Source organism: Paramormyrops kingsleyae, chromosome 9 (assembly GCF_048594095.1).
Source record: "Paramormyrops kingsleyae isolate MSU_618 chromosome 9, PKINGS_0.4, whole genome shotgun sequence".
In the NCBI taxonomy this organism is placed as follows: domain Eukaryota; kingdom Metazoa; phylum Chordata; class Actinopteri; order Osteoglossiformes; family Mormyridae; genus Paramormyrops; species Paramormyrops kingsleyae.
Genome location: NC_132805.1, coordinates 8,274,768 through 8,288,869, shown reverse-complemented (window position 1 = coordinate 8,288,869; position 14,102 = coordinate 8,274,768). Strand labels below are relative to the sequence as shown.

The 14,102-nt window shown below is 47.7% G+C and overlaps 1 protein-coding gene and 1 long non-coding RNA gene across 2 annotated transcripts; one reads left to right on the top strand and one right to left on the bottom strand.

Moving 5' to 3' along the window:
- Positions 1-3,060: 3,060 nt before the first annotated feature.
- On the bottom strand, positions 3,061-12,432 carry ifnlr1 (interferon lambda receptor 1). The gene is made up of 8 exons (XM_023813096.2): positions 12,301-12,432; positions 11,420-11,549; positions 7,625-7,788; positions 7,332-7,498; positions 5,883-5,930; positions 5,599-5,737; positions 4,811-4,935; positions 3,061-4,312 (listed from the first exon to the last, which is right to left on the bottom strand). Exons 1-8 carry the CDS (start codon positions 12,341-12,343, stop codon positions 3,389-3,391), a joined length of 1,740 nt encoding a protein of 579 aa, XP_023668864.2. The 5' UTR covers positions 12,344-12,432; the 3' UTR covers positions 3,061-3,388.
- Positions 11,184-12,341, top strand: LOC111844551 (uncharacterized). Its single transcript, XR_002838407.2, has 3 exons — positions 11,184-11,299; positions 11,477-11,574; positions 12,219-12,341. It is a non-coding gene; the product is annotated as an uncharacterized lncRNA (long non-coding RNA).
- Positions 12,433-14,102: the final 1,670 nt, after the last annotated feature.

The window sequence follows — 14,102 nt, the reverse complement described above, 5'->3', positions numbered from 1 at the left end:
TGATGCCATGCTTTCATTCCTGCTTTCAGTGGAACAGCTGATGGACTGGAAAGACCAGTACAAGACAGAGAAGCTGTCATGCCCACCTCAAGGAGGCCGCAACCGCAGCTGACTCCACTTAGGACTAATCAGTAGAGCTGCCTACTTAGGCCTCGCACCGACGGCAGTGCAGTGCGAGATATTGTTGGCCTGCCACTACTGAGTGCTTTAACCCTTTGTTCTTCCCACAGTTACGTTCCGTCCATCTGGCCCTTCCCGAACTTCCTGTGCCTCCTGCCTGGCCTCCTTCCCCTCCACTCCTCCCCCCGTGAAGCTCCCTGTGGATTCCCCTTCTTCGTTCATCTGCATCTCCTTACTAACCCCCCGGCTCCTCGACCCTCGTCTCCTCCCTTAACGACTGCGACTTTGGATCTCCACTCGGCTTTTGGTGTTTCTTGCGGACGGCTTCTGGTTAAGACCCTGCGACGGCTTCTGACCCTTGCCTGTTTCGCCCTGAATAAACCTGGTTGCCTGGAATCCTTTGTGGTCTTGTTTGAAAGAACAGAAGGGGTCTCTTGTCAGGACGGCGTGCCGAGCCATGAGATGCGGGGGCTGGGAGTGGAAGCTTCCCCCGGAGGGATTGGGGTCCTTTTCGAGTCTGATGGGGGCCTGGCTCTAATGGGACTGACAGCGTATAACCAATGCAAAGACAAAATGAAAAAAAAGGAGGAAAACGTGGACGCAGAAAGGCGTGGGCGTGCTGGGTCAGGATGTCGGTGTGCATCACTAGAGATCACTTGAGCTGTGAAAAAGGAGGGAGAAACACACAGCAGGGAACTAGGAATGGGTGTATCCAACTAACGCCCCAAAAGAAGGTCATGTGACTCCTGAGATGGGCACACCCCCTTTTCCACAAAAAAAAACCCCAAGGGATCTTTGTGTGTTACAGAGGGCGTTTGATCTTGTCTGAGCGGCAGTTGGATGCGTGTAGCGTGTTTTATCTCCATGGCTTCTACTCTTTCCCTTTCACCCCATGTGTGCTGAGGTGACATCTCGCTCCAAACTGTCCTGTTCAGGAACACTAGCCGCTAGATGCGCTGACACTTCAGGTTCTGCTTTTCTTACTACCCAATTGTTCCTGTTTCTTATGGCAGGTGTCATTTTTCCAGATGAGTCCGTGAGAGGTAAATGTGCCGTGTTAATAATAACATTTCCCCTTCATCCTCTTGTTGTCGCTGCCCTCATCTTCCGCTTCTCTCCTGCACGCAGTGTTACTCGCATGTGGAGAACTGACTCACCGGCAGGATTTCAAAGGCACTCTGTTGAGGTCTCTGAAGCTCTCTTGACGGCGAGTCAGAGAGTCAGAGATGGCGCTTGACACTCAGTCTCGGAAACGTAACCCTGCTCGTGACGAACGCAAAACGTGGGCGATTGCCAATCTGACTGCTGGCGGCTTATAATGAGAGACCGGCAGGAGCTTCAGAGAAATGTCCCTGGATGTAAACTAAACAAACTTTAAGAGACCTATTTAAACAACATTAAATAAAAAGCACCTTCTGAATAAGTCAGAAATAAAGCATCCGTCTGGAACAGAGGGGGATGTCCTCTGTGTGATAGAGATTAACCCTCAGAGACTCGTGTGGGAATGGGAACTCCATCCCCATATGGGCCCTGGGCTGATTGCCCTGAATGGGAATGTGGTGGAAGTCATCTCCCAGGGCAGGGAAAGGCAGGCGGGGGGATATGCATAAGATTTAAAATTCCAATGAAGTCTCACGTTTGAGGCCTACAGCCATACCACAAGAATATAGAGATTCTCCTTACTAACTAGCAATTAAATCCACTCCATTAGTACACCTAATGTATTTCTCTTTTTAATTCTCCGGAAAACGGCTTGTGGAAGCTGCTTTTGACAGCAGCAACGAAAATGAAAAAAAAAAAAACAACATGCAGCTCGGAAGTTGTAATTAGAGGTCTTACAATTGATTACGATTGAGTGATTTAGCTGCCGAACCCCATTAATCTCACAAAGGCAGACAACAAATGCGCAGAAGCACGCTTTTGATGTTGGCATCCTGAAGCTTGCTTTTTTCCCCTCCAGTCCACCCGCCGCTTCGGCAGAGCGTAACCTAGCAACCGGTTTGCCGCGTGTGTGCTCAAGCTTTCCCGCATTCGACCGTCCGGTCGCTCGCTCGCTCCCGCTCTGTCCGTCCAGCCGCTGAGTATTTTTGGCGAGCGGGCTGCACACTCACAAAGCAGCTCGGGGAAGGGGAGGGGGTGCGTTAGCAGGTGCTGGGTGGTCAGAGGTCATGTCGTTTACCCGAGATGTCTGTACGCTGCTGTCGAGGTGAACCAGGAAGTGTGCAGAATTAATTTACATTTACATTTCTTTTATTCGGCAGCGGCTTTCATCCAAAAAGGTAGTCCCAGAAATGACAGGGGGATTAAGGGCCTTGCTCAGGGGCCCAAGACTAAATGACTTAGCTGACACCAAGACTGAAACCAACGACTCTCAGATCACTAGCATGCTCTGCTAGATAAGAAGGGAAAGATACACAGTGGCCAGAACGCCACCATAAGAAGCAGACTGCTGCTTACATTATGGGCAAAATATACGTGTACATCTGAAGTAGGGCAGTAGGTGGGGTACAACTGAAGGGTGTTCAGTTCGTGGAGGTGCTGGGTGATATATTACTCTGAAGAGAGTGCTTAGCCGAAACATCTTAAATCTGCACGACCTCCCGTCAAAACCATCGGCTCTGGATTCACAAGACGCTTTTGCTGGCATACAAACCTACTTTTTTAGGGAATTTCTCGGTAGGCCGGAGACCCTCAACGTCCCTATGGAACACGCAGGCGCGCATGAGCGCGCTGATCCTGGCACGACCGTCCTGAATGCCTGTGGCGCTCGACAAACCGAATGCATAACGATGCAAATGACTGGTGCGGTTTGCCAGAGATCTTTATTGCATCATGGTTACCAGAAACAAGAGTCTCTTATCTCATCTGGTGCTGTGTGAGGCTCGTACGTCGAGTTACTCACACGGGGCCACACGTAAGAAAAAACACAAACACACAAACCAGATGGAAACACAAATGGCATTAAGGATCACTTCTGCCACCAACAAGCAATGCAAAGCCGTGCTATGTGGTTTAAAATGCGCAAGTCCAGCCTGGAACCCAGCGCGTCCCCTCTGCTGTGTGCATTCATATGCGTGGCGTGCATTTCACAGTCTGCGGCCTTGGTGAGTAGCGGAGGTGAGGGTTGCAGAAAAGCCTCACGGGAATGGTGGTGGCTGCATCGTCATCAGCCCTGCCGGTCGTGTCCCGAATTTGTCGTACGGGGACCGGGATCATGGACCGTTTCTCTCCGCTTGGTATGTGATAGAGCAACTCCTGGGCGGGAAGGTCAGCCCTCGATTTTCACCTCCCACCTTTCGAGGAAGGTCCCGACCCCCCCTTCCTCAGGCCGAGGCTGAGAGTCCGCTGCCCCCCAGTGCGAGGTCTCCCCTGAGGCTGTGGCTAGGGGGGGGGCACCTGGGATCCAGTTCTGCATGTAGCTGGAGGGGCAATTTGCCGTAGTCTGAGGTATAATCAAAGCTGGGGAGTTTGACATGGTGTCCGGGGTTTGGTGAGGATCAGGGGGTCTGAGGGGTGACCTACAGAACATGGGATTAGCCTGGGAGGGCAGGTACGTCCTTACAACATGGTCCTCCGTCGGCATGGAGTCCTGCCTCTCCTCATCCTCCTGTATGATCAAGCAGGAGAGCATGGGGGCCCCCTCCCTACAGGGGCGTGAGGCTGAGCCCAGGTCTCCTGGAGGTATCTCCGGTGTCAAGAGGGCAAACAGCTCGGGGAGCTGAAGCAGCCCGTTGGGGCCCTTTTGGGTGAGCAGCACCAGGGGACCCGGCTCGGCCTCCAGCGTCTGTTGCCCCCCAACAGGGTTGAAATGGGCGGGGCTGTTGGGCGTTGCAGTCGTCTGCAAGTGGCCCCCTCCTGCCTCTGTGTCGGGGGCGGGCTGTTGGAACCACTCAATTTTATTATTGTCATACTGTACCCCCGCCACGAGGCTATAGTGCGTGGAGGACTGGATACTGTCCACACTGCTTTGCAGCAGTCCCTGCTGGTTGGCATAGGAATGGCAGGGAAGAACTGCATTATTGCAGTGCTGCAGGGGGTGACACTCCCCCCGGCTTACTAATCCCTTCGCCTGCAGGTCATGGGGGTCGATGGAGATGTGTGGCGTCACGGTGCAGAACTCAAGCCTGCTGATATAAACGTTCTCCTTGGAATAGTGCTGGCATGACTGCTGAGGCTGGTTTCTCGTCAGCGTCTGTAACAAAAGACCCAAGTAAGGACCAGGACATCCGCTGAAACATCAGGCGTCGTGGGCCGCTTGGATCATCCTCAGTCATACTGTGTAAATATTGACATTCGTTAAGCCCATTTCCTTAATAAAAGCATTAATGAGAACATTAAATGAGATTAATATGCAAACGAGAGGGATTAAGATGAGCTAATTCCTGGTTTCTAATATTTTCTTGTGCCTGTTCCTTTGTAAATACCACAGAGAATGTAAGTAACGGAGATTTAGATAACTCATGGCGAGCTTTCAAATCCAGTCCATCGCTTCATTAAATCAAACATGCATTAAAAGCAGGACTGCGATATCATTAATGAAGCCCCGTTCTGCTAATCAAAGCCGGGGACGTTCTCCGCGAGGAGGCCCTGCCTCAGAGAAACACGTCCTCCTTTGAAACGTGAGACTCTGAAGGTGATAAGGACAGCGCTCAGGGCGGCCCAACCCATTTGCAGGCAGGCGGTCTCTCACCAGAGAATAGGGGACCTGGCTTTTCCTGCTGACGTACAGCCAGACGGTAGTGGAGATCAAGGCCATGATCAGCAGGACCCCTATCACGGCGGATGTGACAAACAGGGGTTTTAAAGGCATCGGTCCTGGTGGGAGAAGGGAGGAGATGAAAAGATCAATGTTACGGGCTGGTGTGTGACCATCCCTGCCGTACCTGCACGGGTGTTGTTCAAGCAGCCGTGTGTTTGCTTTGCAAGGTACACCGAGAGTAAACAATGAAGCTGGGTCACTGTCAATCCCGTCAAGAAAGAAGCCTAAACATCTTCTAGCAATGAAGCTCACGCCCAAGGAGCAGGAACACAAGGTCGAGTTATCTCATGCAAGACAGAATCCCTTTCGCTTGGACGTGATTAGGCAAAGCACCGTGAGCAGTGCTCATGAAAGAGGTTCTAGATCCACACACAAGATCTGATACATTATATTCAGATTAACGGAACTTGTATTGCGCATTCAACTGTGACTGTGATGCCTGCTCCAGCTGCTTAAACAATTGTTTTACAGTATTTACATTTTATTTAACTATTTCACAAATATATATTTTTTTCATTCCAATGAGAAGTTTCTCTCTCTATGAGAGAATCAGTCTCGAAACGTATTTCCTCATAGTACTGTTCAACAGCTGTAGGCAGTGTTGGAAAATATTGATCTTGCTCATTTGTTATTAAACTTTCACCGGATATTCTACAACTTGCGCCTGCATTGTCGCATTAAATGCACCCGGCACAGGCTTCATGCAGGACCCGCAGTACCTTTGTGGGTTTTCACGTTGAAGACGGCAGGGTCGCTGGATCGCTTTTTGTTGCTGTATTCCACTGTATAGGTGGCCAGTCCGCAGTACTCCGTGTTGGGCTTCAGGTCTTGCACTGTCACTTCCCTGCCATCTGAAGTCTTTGGTACGACCAGATGGTACAAAGCTGAGGTTTATGTACATTCCCATATTGCATTGAAATATGCCAAGCGCAGGCCATTTTAAGGGTAAACCTAAGCTGTATTACAGTATTACATGGCCAATATGGTCAGGGGGCGTACTTACATTGGTGTGGAGATGTTTCTGCGGGTCTAAGATTTTGTGACACGGCAACTGCATGGAAAAAAAATCATATTTGACTTCTTTTAAGTTACTCTTGAATCCTCATCCCAGAGTATTGTCACCACCCCTCTAGCACAATAGTTACGACGGACCTTGGAAGAAATTGCACTGATAATAGTGGCAATAATCTGATAATCCAGTAGAGTGCCAGATGTTATGATTACTCGACATATCAATGACGCATGGTAATGTCTCGGGAACCTGCAGCCTGTCCTCACTTTTGCTCCCTCCCAGCTCCCAATATATTAGTACAAAGCATTTCGTGCTTCTTCAGTCTTTGATTCATTCTTGATTTTTTTAGATTAGCTGCACTGGGACCTGGGAGGGAACCAGTGTGGACTGTCTGGGGGTCCCTGAGGGGTGGGTGGAGAAAAGCTGTTGGGGATCACAGTGTCTTTCTCACCAGTACCAAGGCTTTTTAATAGAATCTGTTCAACAAGGGTTGTGAGTCATAATATAGTCGATACTGGAAGTCTATAGTGGAATACTCACACAATAAGGCACACTTTGGCTACGTTCACACTGCCAGCCACATCGTTCAATTCCGATTTTTTGCTCAGATCCGATTTGTCTATCTTGACGGTTCACATTCATAAGCACAAGTGACCTGTATCTGACTGTAATGTGAACGCATCGGTCCTCCAAAACGTCACGCATGCACACATTGACATGTTTTTACGCGGGTAAAAAGCTGGACGTAAAATTGGCATGTTGTGCGGCCATGAACGCTGCGCTGATTCGAGTCTTTTGCCTCTTTAAACTTTGACTTCAGGCTCTTTAGTTTTCTTTGGCATTGTAGCCACGTTCGTGTCCGCGCTGTGCCATTTCTTTGGCAATTATTTCAAATACTACTCTATTACGATAGGTTCCTTCCAGTTTAGCTTGAACAGATTAATTTCCCCAAATATCAATTAAATCCCCACCTTCTCCATCCTTCCACTGACTGTTATCGCAGCTCTCCTCCATTTTTACCTTCCTGCGCTGCCGGTGCAGGCTGATGTCAGCACATGTGTATAAGCAAAAAGCCACATGAATTCCGATCTGAGCGTCACATTCAGGTCGCATGGCCGCGAATCGGATACGTATCCGATTTAGTACCACATATGAATGTGGCACAAATCCGATTTGAAAAGATCAGATTTGCGTGTCCACACAGTCCTGAAAAGATCAGATCTCTGTCACATTAAGGCAAAAAATCCGATTTGAGTCACTTCAGCATGGCAGTGTGAACGTAGCCTTAGACTCCTACTCTGACTCCCACATTAAGGCATACTCTGACTCCCATACTAAGACAGACTTTGACTCTTAGTCTGACTTCCACGTTAAGGCATACTTTGACTCCTACTGTGACTCTCACATGAAGACACACTTTGACTCCCTCTTGGTTGATACCTGTTCGGCCGGGGTCAGCTTGACAGCGTAAGAGATTATGACTTCTCTGTGTTCCCTCTGCAGCTCCTCCAGTGAGGTTCTGTTGTCTGGACCCACTGGGAGCTTCAAGGTCAAGGTCACTGATTTCATCACAGGGGAGATGGACACCTCGGGACTCCCCAGGACGGCTGCAGAGGTACGAAAGGCAAAGCCAAAGACAAATGAAACTGGCTGCTTTTGTGGCAAGCTGAATTAAAACACGACATTTATGTTAAGGCTAATTCGCAGGAAGGAGTGTGATGGGGCACTCTTACTGTCTCTTATTGGACAGAACCGGGGGGAGAGCACTGGCTTGCCCCCATTGGCTGCGACTCTCCCGTGGTACAGCTCCGTGATGTCGGTCGTCTCGGCCGTCAGGTCACATGACAGCGCTGTAATGTTTTGACATTCCTGCTTCTCCTTCCACTCACTACCGTAGCTGCAGAACGACAGAGGAGACGCAAACAGTTCCATGTTAATGAAGCTGAATTCCGAGCAGCATATACCCTGTGTTAGAATCCTGTAATGGGCATAACTTACAGAACCTTAGAACGTGGCTATATCCCTTGAAAGTGGCAGGACTGCACAAAACACTTCCTGCTGTGTTCTTAAAGGGCACAGGCAGGTAATTAGTTGTCCGCTGTCTAACACATCCGATTCTGCAGCATCCCCTCCACACGGAGGACTGGGACGAGGTCTCACTATCTCTGAGCTCTGATTCCCTGAGGAGATCAGACGCATGACGGACATGATTAACGAATCACAGAGGTCTGGTCCTGGCCGGGTGCAACTCTCACTGTCACAGCTAATATTCACCGCCACCGTCCCGTGCTTCGAGAATGACAAAAATCACTCCACGCGTGACCATCAACGGGCAGACCTGTAGCATCGATCGCGCACTCGTGAATGAAGCGTGCCCAGTATTGTGGGGCACCGTAAGCTGGTGGAAGAAGCAAGCCAAGGATGATATTTCGTGTCTGGTTGACAAGCCTGCGAAGTGAATCGGCAAGCTGAGTAGAGGGATGGCTTTGCTTTCTCCCACACGGCCAGAGAAACACCCCTGCATTATGGGCAGCCGGACTGCTCCCACGTCCCACAGCTGCTCACGGACCCAACAAAACGTCTTTATGCTTTGGCCAAGGAGCGATAGCGTGGACATGGGAAACAAACAAACAGATGAATGGACGGCAGAAAGAATCGCAGAGGCGGCTTTTGATCGAAACAAACACTGTGCATTAAACGCCACGTCACAGCGGATCGCAAGCCGGCGAAAGACAAAGACCATCCCTGCGGGCCGGGCTGGTTAAATCCTGGTGGTTATTCGAGCATGTGAGATAACGGAAGGGGAGGGTCTCGCGGGCGACAGAATACGGTGCTGATGGAAGTGCAGATGGGGTCACACGTGTCAGCAAGGTCGGACTTCAGGGTCAAAACAACGTACAGCCGCCCAAGCTGCACGATAACAAAATGCAAATGGTGTGACGACGCAGCGCTAATCGTTTCAATGAGGACCTGAATTACCCTGGACATGAAAATCCTTCCGATCACTTTAAATGGATTACATTACCGTTTTGACCCCCAGGCGCAAAAGAGTGTGGAGAATCCATTAAAGTTCAGACGGGATCAATTCATGACAAGTGAGCAAGAAATAAAGTGTTTAAAGGGAAGGAAGGATACTTATTTCAAATGACAAGCACATATGTGGCTCATATAGCCGTGGCCCAATGTGCCTTTATTGTATTTTGTTTCTCACCTCTCAGTCTTTGGTGTCACCCCCCACCCCCATATCTGTCTGAGTTTCTATGTTCTCTCTGCGGCATCCTGTTTCCGCCCGCAGTACAGAAACATGCGATTAGGTGGTGTCTCTGAATCGTCTTTGGCGTGTGTGAGTGCGACTGACCCACGCAGGGTGTCCCCCATCTCCTACTCTAAGGCTGCAAGGTCTCAGAGACCCTCTGCTGGACCAGCTTTTATGTCAGATGGATCAGCCCTGAGCTAAAGTACAATATGTTTCAGTGATTTGGTCCTTTCAATTACTTTTAATTAGAAATATGCCCAAAAAACCTTGAACTCAGCAAAAAAACTTGAGGTAAACAGCCAACAAACCTCTCTCACAATTTAAAAAAAAACTGAGACATGAAGCTGAATTTGGTGATGTCATCCTGGCACATCTAAATAGAAATGTACTTGTTTCCATGGACACAGCTACTCTGAAGCCAATAGCCTTTTTCTTGTGTGATCTAATAAGGGATGTACATTACTAAATAATGACACACGTAAATACCCAATCAGCCATCTTCAGAGCCCCCTGCTGGTGTAATTGCACCCTTTCTAGATCCACACCAGTTCCTGCGAAGACCCCAAGGTGCAGCAGTCTGTGGAGAGGAAGTCATTTTGTTGCTGGCAGTCCCTGCAGATGGCTGTATCTCTGAGGTAGATCTGTTTTCTACTTGGTTATGACATATTATCGCATTACCCCAACAACTGGTTAAAAAAAACAACCGATATCTATCATGCCAGCGCATATGAGTACCGTGAAGTCTTATACAAGCACTCAAAGACTTTGGAATTGTCTGTGCCTCAACAAAACTCAAATGATATGAGCCCCCCCCCCCCCGTTATATTCAAGAAAGTAGAAGGAGTTAAACTGCTGTGGGGCGATCTTTGGCGTAACATGTCAAGCCTTAGCCTCTGACAAGTCATAGCAAATGATAAGCAGAATTAGCCCAATTCCATTAGCACCTCAGTCTGAGGCTCTGCCTTTGCCCCGCAGCTCAAGATAATTAATAATACAGCTGTCTTTTTTGAAAAGGTTTCTCAGAGACATTTTATTACCCTTTACTCTACGGTGGGGATGACTGATGGTGAAGAAAACTGCCGCATGCGATGACCTTGACTGGACGACAGACTTTGTGAGGTCACAGTTTATCATTTATCAGCGGATTTTTAAAATTTATTTATTTATTTATTTATTTTTAACAGCTGGACTCCTCCAATGAGCAGAAGACTCTGGCAACACGTCATACAATGGGCCACAAATGCTTAGTAATATCTCAGTTACTAATGATATAAAAATCAACAACAAATCATGAACAAATGTAGCCGCTACTTGAGATAAAAGATGCATCACCATTCATTGATCATGAACAAACATGAGTATTTAACTTGTGTTATTCATTACTTGTTCCTTCAGTAGTTCACAAAGATTTACAGAAATAGATAAAGTAACAAATATAGTAACTGCTTGGGATGACGGATGCATCATGATTCTTTAATGGTGAATTTACATAAGAGTATAACTCCGTCAGTAATTCACAAAGATTTACAGAATTAACACACATAGTAAATATAATAACTTCTCAAGACGAAACATGCATCACGATTCATTATTGTTGAATTGATATGTGATCAGTATGTAACTAAGACTTAGTTTGCGATTAATTAATGCCAAAGTAATAGCCTAATACCATATTATTTGTGCCTCAATAAGTAAAGTGTTACAAAGATGATTACATAATAGCATCCGGCAATGCAGGATCCTGAAGAGGAAAGCCCACAGTATGCCGGCCGCGGTATTCCACAACAGGGGTCCGGCCTGGCAGAGCCGCGGTGGCTAATCGAAAGTATCTGGGGAATCTGGTGATAATGTCATGGTTGTGGGCTGGTTGGGAATTAATGATGTAGCAGAGGTACAGTTACTCAGCCGGTGGAAATGCAAATCAACCTGGACCATGTGGTAAATTTTATCGTTAGCCCCCCACCCACATACCCCCCCCCCCCCCCCCCGCAAGGTGGGTCTAGAGTGTGTCCCGAACCAGCCCAGGGGCTCGAGTTCCTGCCCCCTGGCAAGAGGCCTGGGATCTTAGCTGATGTGGTTTTTCTCAGGCTACCAGGAGGGATATCATTGAAAAACATGGAGTCCAACTTCCAAGAGCAATGCTATTGTGCACGTGGGTAAAAACTGTAATTCACTTTTATAATGAAAGATAACTGTATGAATACAATGGAAAAACATTGTTGTTTGAGTAATTCCCATGTGAGGAAAGAGTCGTCCACTGGCAGGTACTCACATATTGTACTGAATACTGTAGAGAATGGGTTCATCAGTACTGTTTGTCTGGTTCCAGCGAAGGACGTTGCGGAAGTTTCTGGACTCAAAGTACGGGTTTCCAAACTGGAGCACTTGTGCAATCGAACAACCTGAAGAGGGGCCAGATGGAGGCGGGTGAGTGGATTATGTCATCGCCATGGGCAATGGGAAGAGGGTCTGTCAGTTCTGACATCCCAGCAGAAAAACTGAGTTTAGTAGGACAGGAGGACTGAAGGAGACCCTGCAGAGTTTGAAGAGTGCTTCCCCTCGGAAGAATAGGTGCTCTTAGGCCTAATGAGTCCCTATATCCCCAGCTGCTTCAGTGGAAGAATCGGTCCCATCGACTGGCACTGGGAGTTTGGCATCTTAGAGTGGACCAGGGGTCTAAATTTAGCCCATCTGAGATTAGCCCATCTCTCCACACCAACCTCACACGGCACTGTTCTCTTTCAAAATATCAAATGTCCAATAGCAAAGTCAGTCATGTCATTATGTCCTTAGTTAGTCACCAGAATACATACATACATACATACATATATATATATATGAAGCAATACTGGGAATACAAAGTCTGTGGAAGCTTATTATACATCATAGATTATTCCACAGCACTAAAAAACACTTTTTTAAGGACTAATGAAAAGTCTGACAGTATAGTCATATTTTATGCTGTCCAATAAAGATTATATTTCCAATGGAGCCTTCACATTAAAGTGAAAAATATTAGGGCTCAGTTCTTTTAACAATTCACTAATTAACTTGCCTGCCCCCCCCCAAAGCCTCTTTAGCTTATAGCAGCACCCACCAATCGCCGAAAACCCTTGAGAGCGACCAGCACAGAAAGACCCTGAAGGCACTCACCAACACAGCAGAGGACCAGAATGGTGGATCTTGAAGACCACATGGCCGGCAGGTGAGAGGAGCAATATCCTTTAAGAAAGCCAGTCTCCCAGATGCCAAGACTCACATCTGGCCATTGAAAACCAAAGTGAAGTAGCTGACAAGGAGGAGACCAGCCTACATGTCACTTCTCTGCTTGGTCCGAGACAGTTTGGAATTATGTCTCACCTGAATCACACGCCGTATCGCAAGAACCTTATACAGGTGCGCAGGTGGACTTTGGAACTATTGTTGTTCCTGATTTTTTTTTTTCTCACCCCTCCCAACTTCCCCTCCCTCCCGTTCTCACCCTCACGTCCGCCAAACCGCGGCCGTTTCTCGTCTTTCAGGTTTTCACAGAACTGTCTGCGTGCCTTTCTTTGCAGTCATCGAGGCAGTGACAGAGAGAGAGAGAGAGGGAGAGACGTTCCATTTGTAAGGAAGCCACACACTCACGGAACCTCAGTGGCACTCAAAGCGGCGGCTGGGGAAAGCACCCGCCGGTGACACGTGCCATGAACCCTGCTGGGTGTTAGCTTAGCGTCATGCTAGTCAGCTTCAGGCAGACTGCTGCCTTTGTATGGTAGTCATCATCAGGAATGATGACATGAGATTGAAGTGTTCAGTAGGTGGATCTTCAGGGTATAAATATAGCTGTTTAGGAGTTCATTCAAAAAAGGATGATACATTCAGGACAAAATATTTTTCCTTCACATCAGACTAGTGTGTGTGTGTGTGTGTGTGTGTGTGTGTGTGTGTCTTGGTTCCTGACTGACTTCATGGCTTTCTGCCATGTGATGTCTCCCCCACCTACCATGACACCAGTGCGGCCCCCCTTGACTCTGGCGTCTTTCCTACTTTGACCTCTCCTCCGCTCATCCTGCCGTCAGAAGCAACACCTTCATCTGCCTACCCTGACATCAGCATCCATAACTCCACTGGACCTTACGCTTTTAATCTGAATACCTCTGCCGGCCCCTGCAGGATGGGCTCCCCCTTTGAGTCTGGTTCCTCCCAAGGTTTCTTCCTTCTAGGGAGTTTTTCCTTGCTACTGTCACATCTGGCTTACTCTCTGGGGGCTTTGGGTAGGAATAATGTAAAGTGCTTTGAGACAATGTCATGTTGTGAAAATGCGCTATACAAATAAAATTTAATTGTAAATTTAATTAAATGAGGGCACCTTAAATCTGTTATGTCGGATGGGGGGGCACGTACAACTGCTATTAAAACTCACACTATCTGTCAAGGTTGCCCAGCACACCGGATGTAAATGCAGAGAAAATGGGGAGTGCAATATTTCTCTGAAATGCAAATGCACACCATGACTCTCCTCCCAGCCAATTAAAATTCTACATTAAGGGGGTCACAAAGTAAAACTCAATATGTGAAAGGGCTGCCCTTTGAAATGAGGTTATGCACATAGCAGGAAACCAGAATTATGTGGTTTACAAAGTTTCAGCAAGCAAATCTGTAGCAAGAAACAGGTAACCCCTGATAAGAAATGTTTACATTTACTGTCAGATAAAAAGAATTACACAAGTTTGACTCCTTCTGTTACGCTAAAGTGTCAACACAGAGAAAATCAAAATGGACATTTTGGCAACACAAACGTTGAGCTGGTGGAAACCTTCTCCCTCTAAAACTGAACATGTAACGCTTGAGGACGCTGCCGAAAGCCTGGAACATCACAACCGGTTCTCATGGCACTTTCCACATTCGTTTTTCCTTTCCACTTCAGAAGCCAGCAGTTCTCATGTCAATGTATGACAAATTAATTAGCTGTC